This window comes from Schistocerca gregaria, chromosome 1 (assembly GCF_023897955.1).
Source record: "Schistocerca gregaria isolate iqSchGreg1 chromosome 1, iqSchGreg1.2, whole genome shotgun sequence".
NCBI lineage: Eukaryota > Metazoa > Arthropoda > Insecta > Orthoptera > Acrididae > Schistocerca > Schistocerca gregaria.
In genome coordinates, this window is record NC_064920.1 from 501,540,293 (window position 1) to 501,554,156 (window position 13,864).

The following is a 13,864-nucleotide window of genomic DNA, read 5'->3' on the forward strand; positions in this document are numbered from 1 at the left end:
GTGTTCGTCGCAAGGGTCACTATGTCGCGAAATAAACATCCAAGCATGAAGAATAAGGATGAAGAACGTTAATAACGTTTGTTTTATTTAAAAAGCTTTAAGAATTTTCACATAAAAAATTCTGAGGCATTATTTTTCAGCACGCCCTCGTACACTCATCCCTCACGATCTCTCAGCAGGTCTTTCTGCCCTTCAATTAAGTACCATTGCAGTCAACTGAGATGAATGGAATAGTTTTAATACGATGTCATCCAAAACGTATAGTACAAATATCTGCCGCTATTGCTCCAATTTTGACATTAACTTATCGAACATACACTTCATTAGTTCTGAGAATGCTTATTTGTATGTTCATATCTTTTATTTTTCGCGTAATCACTGAACATATATGAGTTAAACAGTTTATTTTAGTGTACAGCGTGTAAATAAATTAGTCATAGTGTTTTTCCAAACTACGCGGAAAGAGAGTGTGTGTGTGAATTTGAAACGACCACATTTTTGTGTTTGTCGCAATCGATCGTGTACAACAGTAGTGCCAACGTCCTTTAATTATCGGCATATGCTGGATTTTAAGCCGGTTTCCGACATGTAGCGAAAATGACGCCACAGCAAGTGGCGTGTACTGTTTAAAACTTCACATCACTTTATTAGTTAATAGTTTCTGGACTGCTTCCATTTTATAAACTTTCATTATAATTTCGAAATCTTTTGTTATGCTTTTGAAGTGTCTTGATTATTAGTGACGTTTTCTGTTGCCGTTGTTCTGTGCTACAGTAAGCAGAGTAAAATCATAACATTAAATTTATTGAATTAATAATGTATTGTAGTTAACAGTTCGTAGGACGACACGAAAGTTTTAGTTTCGGTATCGTGCTGCAACGTAGATTTTGATGTTACCGAAATTGTTCTGAATGTATCTTGTAGAAATAAGCCAATAGCCAAAGATTTGCAAACTTTTTTGCGCTGTAAGATGCGTATTTAGTTGTTTTTACATAGTATACAAATTGTATTTTTAATGCTAAAAAAAAGCGATGACACTTATCGCAGTTGACGGGTCGAGAATGTACAGAGATTATTCTAGAGAAAAATATACGTCTTTGTAATTTTTCTTTCCAATGTTCGATGAAAGGCTTGTTGATAATGATTGTGGCGAAAAAGAAGTTCATCTGTTGGATTGAAAATGTTATCGCTATTCTTTAGCATACGTGAACCGTGAGGGATGTGTGTATCAAAATACGATGATTAGGTGAAGACGGGATGCTATGGGTTACTGATCAGTTGCGTAGCCGGCTCAGGCCTACGGAGGTGGTGTTTCAACAAAATAAAAATACCAAATCACGCATTGTCCGATAAGTCTACGTTACGACTTGGATATACGTTTGTTAACTGACCTGTGTGTACGTATTGCTCATATATTAGTTGTTCTCTGTTTTTTGGAGAGCTGATGAGATCGACGAGTCGCATTCCCTTATATTATTTTTTATTTGTGTATTGTTGAAGCTCTAAATTGAACTGTTGTAAGAAAAAAACCTTGTGCAATGTTGGTGATTTCGAATTCTCTGTGAAATTAGCAATAGGACATAAGATTACACTTAAGCTGAACACATTAATAAATATGGTATGCAGACAGCTGTCAATACTTAATGAATCTTCGTCAAAAAGCTACAAATGTTCGTTTGCTTGCCTTAACAGTATTGCAGTATCTTATGGTAGCCTTTGATGCTCATACAGAGTCATATCCAGTTAAGAAATATAAATTATATTTCCACTGCATCCAAATTTGACATCTCTGTTACTCTTGTAATAAGAAAACTTCGACACATTGGACGAAATGTATTGGATCTTTTGGTACATTTCAGAAGAACATTTTTTCTCACAGAATATAATGTTGTAAAGGAGCGAAAAAGATGATGACGAATAAAGAGAATGAAAGTATTTCTGACTGACATCATAGGTCTTGCTGCAAGAAATTAATAAAACAAAATTTTTGCAAAACATTATTAAAATGTCAATTCTCCATCTAGTTACCAACCAGAAAATGTAATGCCTTCTCCATTTAAGTTCTGCAGGAGAGAGCACACAAATTCGTGGCTACTGAAATGCAAAAATACCCACATAACGTAATTAAATCATCCCACGTTTATGGTGTTACAGTAATCAGTAAGGTCACTCTAGTTTCTTTCGCAACTAATTTTTGCTGCCTTGCACAAGGATATACAAGTAATTGGAAATTGAACATTTTAAATTATGTTGTTGATATTTTGGTGTAGATTTTTTCATTGACATTTTTTGTTGTGTTGCCTTATTCAGGGCAGCAGTGTATTCACAGTGCGGAGTTTTTGTAATGTGTTTTTGTGTATAGTGAACTACAATGACGAATTCAATTTTGTTTTACACAAACTACATCAGTTCCAAAACTGAAATATTACACACTTCCAGTGACTGTGTGTAGATGATTAACACCACATTAAACGAGAATGTGTGCGGTATCGGTCAGTTTAACTAGATAGCAGCATAACTTGTATTTATCGTGTTGTGTAAAAGCTCTAACTCTGACGAATTTTACATGATATGGTGTTGTTGAAGAAAATAGTTTGTTAAATGTCAATAAGTACAAGAAAGCAATACAAGATGGATGCACTGCATAATTAGATAGCTAGTAATAACAGTATATAATAGATTTTCAGGATAAACACACCATGTAATTAATTCAGTGACAATAAATAATTACACAGTGTGGTAAATGACAATAAGTACAAGACAATAACAAAATCACAGCATCACTTCTAATTACGTGATACAGATGCTTATTCATTCATATAAAAATTAGGTGTTTTTTCAAACACTCCTGAAACTCTTGAGTAGAGCACAATTGTTTACTTTTAATCCATTTTGCAATGCTAGTTCTAGTGTTATTTACCGTTACTGTGTGGTCACATCAGATAACTTGTTGAATTAGACAAGACCAAGGTATTTGTAGGTTTATGGGTCTTTGCCAACCTGGTGTATGGCATGGTTTTTTGTGCTAGTTAAACACTAGTTTGTAGCCTACAGAATACCCTATAGTAGAATTCCCTACCCCAGGGGAAACTGGAAAAATGCGAAATGTAGTAGTACTTTATTAACACTATTCTCCAACTTATACTGGTGACACATGAAGCATGCTAATGTGCCACACATTTTGTTTGAATCCCAGCTGAGTTGTAGTCTGTGTGAAAACCTAACATAAGGAAAAGGTTGCTACTCACCACAAAGAGGACATGTTAAACTGTAGACACACACAATGATAAGATTCTTAGACTTTAGTTTTTGGCCAAAGCCTTTGTCAGAAAACGAAACACACACATTTTGGTTCACATAAGCAAGCACACCCCTGCACATGTGACCGCCATATTCTGCTGCTCGTACTGGAATGCAACTGTTGCAGTCACGTAGAACGGAAGCAGCAATATGGAGTTGGTGGGGAAGGGGTAGCAAGTTATGTGTGGGGGAAAGAGAAGAGTGCTGTCTGGCAGAGTGTGCAGGGACTACACTGCCAACAGGCATAGCGTTAGAAGACTGTGGGACAGGGAGGGGGGGAGTGAAAAATTGGAAAAGTCGGGAAGGGGAAAGATGGGTGGATCCATTGGCAGAGGGTGGAAGGTGAGAATAGCGAGGAGGTGATAGGACAGACGGGGATGGGAACAGTTGGGTGCACGGTGTGGGGATAATAGGTTACCGTAGGTTGAGGCCAGGATAATTTCTGGTGTGAAGAATGTGTTGTAATGATAACTCCCATAAGCGCATTTCAGAAAAGCTGGTGGTGGAGGGGAGGATCCAGATGACCCATGTAGTGAAGCAGCCATTGAAATCAAGCATGCTGTGTTCAGCTGCACGTTGTACCACAGGGTAGTCTACTTTGCTCGTGGCCATGGTTTGGCAGCAACCGTTCATCATTGCTGACAGCTGGTTAGTATTCATACCAGTATAAAAGGGCATGTAATGATTACAACAGAGCTGGTCTGTGACGTTGCTGCTTTCACAGTGGCCCATCAGAGGCCAGGCCACCTGTGAAAACAGCCACAATTTGTACTAGCTCTCCTGTAATCATTACATAGGTTTTTATATTGGTGTGACTACCAACCAGTTAACTGTTAGTATAAACAGCCACTGCCAAACTGTGGCCATGAGCAAAGTAGACCACCCTAGGGCATAACATGCAGGTGATCATAACATGCTTGATTTAAATGGCTGCTTTGCTAACTAAACTATCTGGATCCTAACCTCCACCACCAGCTTTTCTGAATTGCACTGATGGGAGTTACTGTTACAACACATTCTTGGCTCCTGAAATTATCCCTGCCTCAATCTACTGCCCCAACATCATCCACTCAAATGTTTCCAGCTCCCTCTGTCCGATCCCCTCCTCCCTTTTTTTCATGTCCCACCCTCGTTGTGTGCCTCACTCTGCCAAAGGACTTGCCCGTCTTTCCCTTTTGCCACTTCTCTCCTTTTTCACTTCCCATTTCCCTCTCCTCCCCACCTCCTTGTCCCACAGGGCCTGTTGGTAGTCTGGGCCCTGAATGCTCCACAAGACAGTGCTCTTCTCTACCCCTCTCCCCCCCCCCCCCCCCCCCCACCACCACCACCACTGTAACCTGTTATCCTTTTCCCTTCCCCACCACCACCAGATCGCTGCTCCCATTCTATATGACAGTTGCACTCCAGTCTGACCTGCTGGAGATGATACTCATGTGAGCGTAAGGTGTGCTTTCTTGTGTGAATGTTGTGTGCATCTGTTTTCTTTTCTGGCGGAGGCTTTGGCCGGAAGTTAATGGGCAAGCGTCTTTTTGTTATGCCTGTTTGCAACTCAACATGTTGTCTTTACAGTAAATAACAATCTATCTTTTCGATATACTTTTGGTATTCCGACCTGGACAGTCCGTTGTTTGAAAACCTAATAATTCCAGAGTTTATTATTATGTTTTCTGGGAGGACTCACACTGAATACAATGTTGCCAGTATTTCTACCATTTTTCTGTTGTACATTTGCATGAAACCAAGTGACATGACTCCTGATTGATGCCATCATACTGTACTCTAATTTTCAATGTTATGTCATATGTAGTGAGTGGTGCGTCATTTACATATAGCACTGCATCATACGGCACAAATGTGCGTAAATCATTTACATAATTAACAAACAGAAAAGGTCAAGAAAAGATAATTGTGGTACACCTTTTGTGACCAGAAGATAACACAAATATTGATTATTTTTCTTCATTAACTGTTTCCTCTTACTAAACTAAGACTGCATTAAACATGAAGCATTCTCACTTACTCCGTAGTGATGGAGTATTGTGAGACCACATTAAACGCTTTCCTGAAGTCCAGCAGTGTTGTTGTATAGCTCATCTCCTTACTTCAAACAACTGTATAGCTTGTGCTGCAGTATTCTTGATTGCTTTGTCCATTGAAAAGCTGGACCTGAACTGACATTGTGAGAAGCTAAGTATGTCATAAGATTAGGAATCTTATGATCTTTAAGTTTTCCAGCCAATAATGAAGTTCATTACTTAGTACTTAATGTGAATAGGGATGATGAAAAGGTTCATTTAGAATGTCAGGTGAAATTTTTATCTTGTACGCTTTACCACCAAAATTTATTTCTGTTTCAGTAATTTTCCAAGCAACTTTGCATTTATCTGCTGAGCTCAGTTTATGAGTCTCACTCATTTTGGACTTTGTTGCCTTCATTTCAGACCTGCAGAGCTTAACCTTCACATAAATTTCCTTGTCAGCTTTGCTATTCTTTGACTTACCATAATGTAGTAGCATCACGATTCTTAATTTACTTAAATGTGGGTTCACCCATATTTTTAAGATTTTGTGGTGCAATTCCTTGTGGCATTTAGATCAGCATGCTTCAGAATGTTCAGTTAACAGGTCTAAAAGGATTTCATTAGTATCTGGATTGATTATTATTTTATCCAATTTTATTGAATTCAGTTTATTTATTAGCTGGTTTAGCTTTGAGTTATTAATTGGTCTTTTGGCTCTTCTGTGTTCTTTACAGATTTTAGTCATAGTCCCTCATGACCAGAAATTCAGAAATGCATAATATGTTTTGTTTTGATGGAAATTACATATGTTATTTAGACATGCTGCCTACCTTATGGAGTTGTCGTTTATGCAGAATTGGTTAGGAGGTGTCACTGTAATTAGCAAATAGTTAACATTTCTCTTGTGATATCTAATAACTAAATTGATACCACCAAATTTTATTGAATTCAGTGCGTATGTGGAAGTAACTGTTGTTCATTGTGATTCAGTGGCTGGTATACCAAAGCAACTATAATTTCCTGTTTCGGTAACATTATGGCAACAAATTAAAATTTTGCTGCTAAGCTCAGTTCACATACAGCTGATACACTGAAACTTCCTGGCAGATTAAAACTGTGTGCCCGACCGAGACTCGAACTCGGGACCTTTGCCTTTCGCGGGCAAGTGCTCTACCAACTGAGCTACCGAAGCGCGACTCACGCCCGGTACTCACAGCTTTACTTCTGCCAGTATCCGTCTCCTACCTTCCAAACTTTACAGAAGCTCTCCTGCGAAACATGCAGAACTAGCACTCCTGAAAGAAAGGATATTGCGGAGACATGGCTTAGCCACAGCCTGGGGGATGTTTCCAGAATGAGATTTTCACTCTGCAGTGGAGTGTGCGCTGATATGAAACTTCCTGGCAGATTAAAACTGTGTGCCCGACCGAGACTCGAACTCGGGACCTTTGCCTTTCGCGGGCAAGTGCTCTACAATCTGAGCTACCGAAGCACGACTCACGCCCGGTACTGACAGCTTTACTTCTGCCAGTATCCGTCTCGTACCTTCCAAACTTTACAGAAGCTCAGATGGTAGAGCACTTGCCCGCGAAAGGCAAAGGTCCCGAGTTCGAGTCTCGGTCGGGCACACAGTTTTAATCTGCCAGGAAGTTTCATATCAGCGCACACTCCGCTGCAGAGTGAAAATCTCATTCTGGAAGCTGATACACTACCGTTTTTTACTGTCGTTTAACAGCTGAGAGATGCTAGTTCATAACCATATGGCACACTTAATTTTAATTATTCATAATGAAGCCAGCATTTATTAACTAAAAGCACTCCACAGTAAGTTTTCTGGACAGTGATGAAGTTTATTAACGTTATACGTAATGTGTAAGAACCTACTCTCTGCTTAAGAGTTACCCGTTTAAAGGTAACTTACTTTACTTCCCCTGATATTTCATATAGTGTGCTTTGTTGTCCCTAATGTTTCTTAGGATACATCAGTTTATTATGTAGAGAACTATTACAATCTCCTCTGCCTTTTTCTTCACTTGGAGATTATGAGGATGACAAAATGTGGTTAGCACGTAACAGTGTGCTGTATACTATGTTGTATTACATGGTTTTGGGCTTCATTGCTGTATAGCATGCTGCTCCCATTCCTCGGTTTTCTTCACAAGGCAATTTCTTACACTGAGGTTGAGCTGAGGTACTTAGTACCTGCTCTTTTTTTTAATTTAATTGCATTCATCTAGAATTATTCATATCTCTCTCTTTGTGAGATGGAAGCTATGTCATGTATGGCATTCTCTGTTCTTTTATATAGGCAAATCTCTCATTGTTTTGAGTCAGAGCCAATAATGCTAGATTTATTTGGATATTTTCAGTCACAGGGTCTTAAGGAAAAATTTTCTTGGTGATATATTGTATTTACAAGCTTGCCTTAAAAAACAGAGGTGTTTACTGAGTACATATTTGAATTTAATGGCAATAACACCCTATTCCATGTATAGCAAAATGGCAGCTTTAATAAAGAGTGAAGGTTCCATTCATATTTTCATTAGACTTAGCCCTAATCCAAGTTATCTGAATGTAGTTAAAAGTGAGTTCTGGAATTCTAACATCTTTGAAGAGCCTTCTGATCGATGCTTTTGTGGCTCAGTCATCAGTATGTACTAGCTGATGTATATCAGAAAAAAAATGCACCTATCATTGCTATAGTTTTTGTGTTGGTTATGGACAACTGTAAAGGTATTGCTGATCATGTACATTGATAGTCAATAATTTTCTTCTTTGATTAACAAAAATTCATGGTGGTTCAGTTATTGAAGATTATTTTAGCTCATTCTTTTTTTAAAACATCTTGTTGATTATATACTCCTGGAAATTGAAATAAGAACACCATGAATTCATTGTCCCAGGAAGGGGAAACTTTATTGACACATTCCTGGGGTTAGATACATCACATGATCACACTGACAGAACCACAGGCACATAGACACAGGCAACAGAGCATGCACAATGTCAGCACTAGTACAGTATATATCCACCTTTCGCAGCAATGCAGGCTGCTATTCTCCCATGGAGACGATCATAGAGATGCTGGATGTAGTCCTGTGGAATGGCTTGCCATGCCATTTCCACCTGGCGCCTCAGTTGGACCAGCGTTCGTGCTGGACGTGCAGACCGCGTGAGACGACGCTTCATCCAGTCCCAAACATGCTCAATGGGGGACAGATCCGGAGATCTTGCTGGCCAGGGTAGTTGACTTACACCGTCTAGAGCACATTGGGTGGCACGGGATACATGCGGACGTGCATTGTCCTGTTGGAACAGCAAGTTCCCTTGCCGGTCTAGGAATAGTAGAACGATGGGTTCGATGACGGTTTGGATGTACCGTGCACTATTCAGTGTCCCCTCGACGATCACCAGAGGTGTACGGCCAATGTAGGAGATCGCTCCCCACACCATGATGCCAGGTGTTGGCCCAGTGTGCCTCGGTCGTATGCAGTCCTGATTGTGACGCTCACCTGCACGGCGCCAAACACGCATACGACCATCATTGGCACCAGGGCAGAAGCGACTCTCATCGCTGAAGACGACACGTCTCCATTCGTCCCTCCATTCACGCCTGTCGCGACACCACTGGAGGCGGGCTGCACGATGTTGAGGCGTGAGCGGAAGACGGCCTAACGGTGTGCGGGACCGTAGCCCAGCTTCATGGAGACGGTTACGAATGGTCCTCGCCGATACCCCAGGAGCAACAGTGTCCCTAATTTGCTGGGAAGTGGCGGTGCGGTCCCCTACGGCACTGCGTAGGATCCTACGGTCTTGGCGTGCATCCGTGCGTCGCTGCGGTCCAGTCCCAGATCGACGGGCACGTGCACCTTCCGCCGACCACTGGCGACAACATCGATGTACTGTGGAGACTTCACACCCCACGTCTTGAGCAATTCGGCGGTACGGCCACCCGGCCTCCCGCATGCCCACTATACGCCCTCGCTCAAAGTCCGTCAACTGCACATACGGTTCACGTCCACGCTGTTGCGGCATGCTACCAGTGTTAAAGACTGCGATGGAGCTCCGTATGCCACGGCAAACTGGCTGACACTGACGGCGGCGGTGCACAAATGCTGCGCAGCTAGCGCCATTCGATGGCCAACACCGCGGTTCCTGGTGTGTCCACTGTGCCGTGCGTGTGATCATTGCTTGTACAGCCCTCTCGCAGTGTCCGGAGCAAGTATGGTGGGTCTGACACACCGGTGTCAATGTGTTCTTTTTTCCATTTCCAGGAGTGTATTTACATTGGAGTGACAGACTACATCTGCTTCACAAGGATACAGCGAAGATAGTGATTCTATTGAATACTGTGTATCACTTGTATGGAATATTTTAAGGGAATCAAGAAAAATGTGAATCTGGCTCGTGTAGATGCTCCTAAGTTTTAAAGAATCTAATTCAAATGAACTGCACTAAAGGTGTTATTTTTTTAATTGTATTACTTTTAATACATTTGTTAAAAGCTTCTGTATGTTTTTTGCTAGTACTGTCACTTTCTCAGCTTTTTAAAAGTTGCAAATTCCGTTCCAACCTGGTGTGGTAGTTCTCATAAACAGCTGTTACATCCACAACCAGTTGGATTACAGTGGATCCTGCATGCAATAGGTAACCATGATGCACTCTTCAGGATTCATATTTTACTACAAAACTCTTTGCTGCTGTCAGTTAATGAGTTTTGTTCATTTCATTTATTTGATGCCTATAATATTTTACAAAGTAGTTGATTGATTCCAGAATGAGATTTTCACTCTGCAGCGGAGTGTGCTCTGATATGAAACTTCCTGGCAGATTAAAAGTTTGGAAGGTAGGAGACGAGGTACTGGCAGAAGTAAAGCTGTGAGTACCGGGCGTGAGTCGTGCTTCGGTAGCTCAGATGGTAGAGCACTTGCCCACGAAAGGCAAAGGTCCCGAGTTCGAGTCTCGGTCGGGCACACAGTTTTAATCTGCCAGGAAGTTTAATTGATTGATTGATTTTTATTTGGTCCCATTTGATTACATAATGTACAGAGTATGTACTTGTAATATAGGACAGGCAGGTCAGCTTAACATAGTACCTTAAAATAGTTAGCCCACATATTACAGTATGAAACAACATACTGTTCAAGTTCGTTTTTTGTCACCCAATGACTGAAATCTAAGAGTTGCTATGTTTTAGCAGTTGCAGCATCCTGTAAACTTAAGGAAGATCAGATTTAAGTTATTAAGTGGAATAAAATATTAACACGTATTTCTCTGTATGTCTGGTAGGTAAACTGGTGGCGGGTGTGCATGATTCAGCCATATACTCATATCAATCGTCTTTTTTATGTTTTTGGGAATGAGCCTAACTACCATCACATCTATGTACTCACCAAATCATCCTGAAGTATTTGACAGCAGATACTTTCCATTGTATCATGCATTATAAAGACTTTTCATACCATCCGCTTGTGAAGCATGGGAATACATATTAACTGCCTCCATGTATACTATAATAAATCTTTTCATGTCTTCAGATACTGTTGGGGAGTGATACATAGGATGCTGTAGTGCATTCCTAGATTCCTAACTTAATTGTAGTTCTTGAACCTATGGATGTCCTTAATTCATGTTTGTATTGCTCCCATAGAGGCCGAAAATAAGCTAAAGATAAGGTAGAAAATACGATAGCAGCTCATTGAGGGATGTGTAAGGAATCTTTCTTTCCAAAACTTTGTGCAAAAAAGAAAGAAACCTTAGTATGTGGTACATAAAAAGTTCTCCCTGCCGCACACAATTTTGATGATTGAGTGAGTGCTGCTGCAGATGTAGATTTTCTTAGAATTATTTGAATGATGAATTTCTATTGGATATTTTTGTAAGTGTAATGAAAAAATGTAATTAATTTGTAGTTCTTGCAGTCTGCACATAAACAATCTGAGGACGAAACATACTGACAAAGCTGCTATATTTTTTTGTATATTACATCAGAAACTGGAATTGAGACTCATATAAAGGGACAAAAACCTGTTTCAGTTTTCCAAAGGAAGGTGTGAAGCACTTTACAGTTCATAATTTCTTACTCTTGCAAACTTGTACACTATTTAAGTAAGTTAAAAAAGAGCATTTTGTTTGACAAAGAAATATAGTGCTCTGTAAACATGTTTTCAGGATAGCATTAAAGCCTAACAATGAGTGCAGCTCAGACAGAAGCCCCGCCTGTAGTGGGCTCACATTTTTCATTGCACCAGTCACAGAATCATCCATCAGCTACTATTGGTGTAGCCTCAGCATCACAACCTTTCTGGAATGGCCCAAGTCAAATGCTAAAACTCCCCACACCTGTAAGTATTGTATTGTAATATATTGTAGTCTATTGTACATTTATTTGAGAGTCTGCTTTTACTTCTTGAAAATTGGCAGGAAACTTAAAAAAAAAAAATCAAACTGTGAAGAGTAAAATTAAGAAATGGGAACTATTCATCTTCTGTTATCACTTTTTTTTCACTTAAGATTTCAAGCTATTTACTTAACAACTTACTTCACAGAGTTGTTGTCCACAAGCCATAGCCAGACAAATGATGCTTTATGATAGGGGCATTGTCAAGCAAATACAATCATTGTCTCTGAACCGTTCTTCTACTGTACAAAGAATACAATGCTGCAAATTTGTTTTCTTATTTTTCCACATTTAGCATTTTCTTGTGTGCAATAAAGCAGCCACACTCTTATTATGAAATACAGCCCCATATCATAACACCACTTTTCTGCACTTATCTGTTGGCAGTGCACATGAGGGCAGGTAATGTTCTCCAGGCTTTCCTCAACCCAAACCCTTGTGTCATGTTGCCACAGGGTGTAGCATGATTCGTTACTCCAGATCACATATTTCCAGTTATCCATTGCTGAGTGCCATCATTATTTACACCACCTAAGCATTGTTTAGCATTGACTACAGCAATATTTGTCTTACAAGGAGCTGTTGAACCATTGTACCCCATTCATTTTAATTTCCTGTGAACAGTCATTCCACTCTCTGGTCTATTGGTACCACTTGAAACTCATGAGCCATTACTTCCACTTATTTCATTTGATTTTGTACAAGCACCCTCCACGACACTCAACAGTCTCAGTAGTTGAGGTCAGCCTGGCATTGATTTGGCGGTGGTTGTTCCTTTGTGTTTCCACTTGAGAATCACATCATCAACAGTCAGCTTGGCACCTCTCCCTGATGGGTATGTTACTCCAGTCACATCTAATGGTTAGTCCATGTTTGAAGTTACTGTGCTCTTCTGATTGGCCCAGTGTGCTGTTACTGCTTCTCTATTGACAACACAGGGCTCTCCACCTCCTTTGATATTGGCAGGTCCACACCTCATGATATATAGTGGTCAATTCTGTATTACATAGGGGTGTCCAAACACTTTTGTTCAGATAGTGTATTTTTACTTTTGCGGAAAACTCATATCAGTGCTTGCTGTATTTAAAGTTCATCAGTCATGCTTAGATGATGTGTGCCAAGTAGCATTAGGAGCTTTAAAATATTAAGATGGAAATAGTTTTCCAACTTCAAGACTGATTAGGCAATGAAGACAGTAGGTTGATAAAAAAAAATTAGTCTTTATATTGACAGAGAATGATGCGTGTTTGATTAATTAATTGACAGTGAAGCATATAAGAATTATTATAAAGTTGATAGGAAGAATAATAGGTTGGATTAACTTGTTGTTGAGATTAGAAGCAGAACAGACTTTGCTAAACTATTTGTAACAGGTGTAAAGTGGTACCCCAAAAAAATTATCTCAAAATGGTGGTAACTTGAGTTTTTCATGTATTCATGTTACTGAGGAACCACTGCATGATCATTGTAGTCAAGGTATTCATTATCTTCAGAGCTCTAAAAGTGTGGAAAATATGATGTGGCTTTTTATCACAATGTGAATACAGTATAAAAAGATAACCAGTTAGTAGGGATTGTCATGCTCTGTTGCTCCAAATAGTTCATGGTTTTTTGCTTATTTGTAGTTCCTTATTTCATCTGGTTTCTCATTATGATCTCTAATTATTTCCAAGGACAAAAAGACCTGTTAAGGAAATTCTCTTACGTGAGACATTGCTGTGAAGAACATAGTAAGAATGTGTCATCTCATTAAAAAAACTACCTTAGCTCTCTTTCTCTCTCATGGATGAATGCAGGTCGTGATTCCGAAGTGTTTCACTCAATGGTTCCAAGCATAAATCACTTGTAGGGATAATTGCGGTGATGTGATAGTATGTTAATTAAATTAATATTGTGGGGAAACACATTCATATATTAGCCGAATCTCCATTTTCAAAGATTGACTGTGATTTCAGAAAATTTTCAGATTATATCCAGCAATTAATAGTTTATCTAGTGCATGGTCAGAATGCATTATGTGTTTCTAAGTTTGAAAAAATAAAAAAAAAATAAAAAAAACTGCTTTTAAGCTTCTTTTCATCCAATGAAACAGTATTGTAACATTTCAATTGTCTTTGCATAAGGTATTTCAAGAATTTTACAT

The 13,864-nt window shown here is 39.5% G+C and overlaps 1 protein-coding gene across 3 annotated transcripts in view; it reads left to right on the forward strand.

Annotated features, from left to right (window-relative positions):
* The first annotated feature begins 511 nt into the window (after positions 1 to 511).
* Positions 512 to 13,864, forward strand: part of LOC126354066 (ATP-dependent helicase brm-like) — a 203,153-nt gene continuing 189,800 nt past the window's right edge. Inside the window, exons 1-2 of one of the 3 annotated variants that reach the window (XM_050003445.1) lie at positions 512 to 1,397; positions 11,493 to 11,665. In XM_050003445.1, coding sequence (XP_049859402.1) covers positions 11,513 to 11,665 — 153 coding nt within the window. In that variant the 5' untranslated portion in view covers positions 512 to 1,397; positions 11,493 to 11,512. Of the gene's footprint in view, positions 1,398 to 11,247; positions 11,372 to 11,492; positions 11,666 to 13,864 lie in introns of those variants that run through there. The other 2 variants (XM_050003454.1, XM_050003438.1) reach the window with 2 other exon arrangements.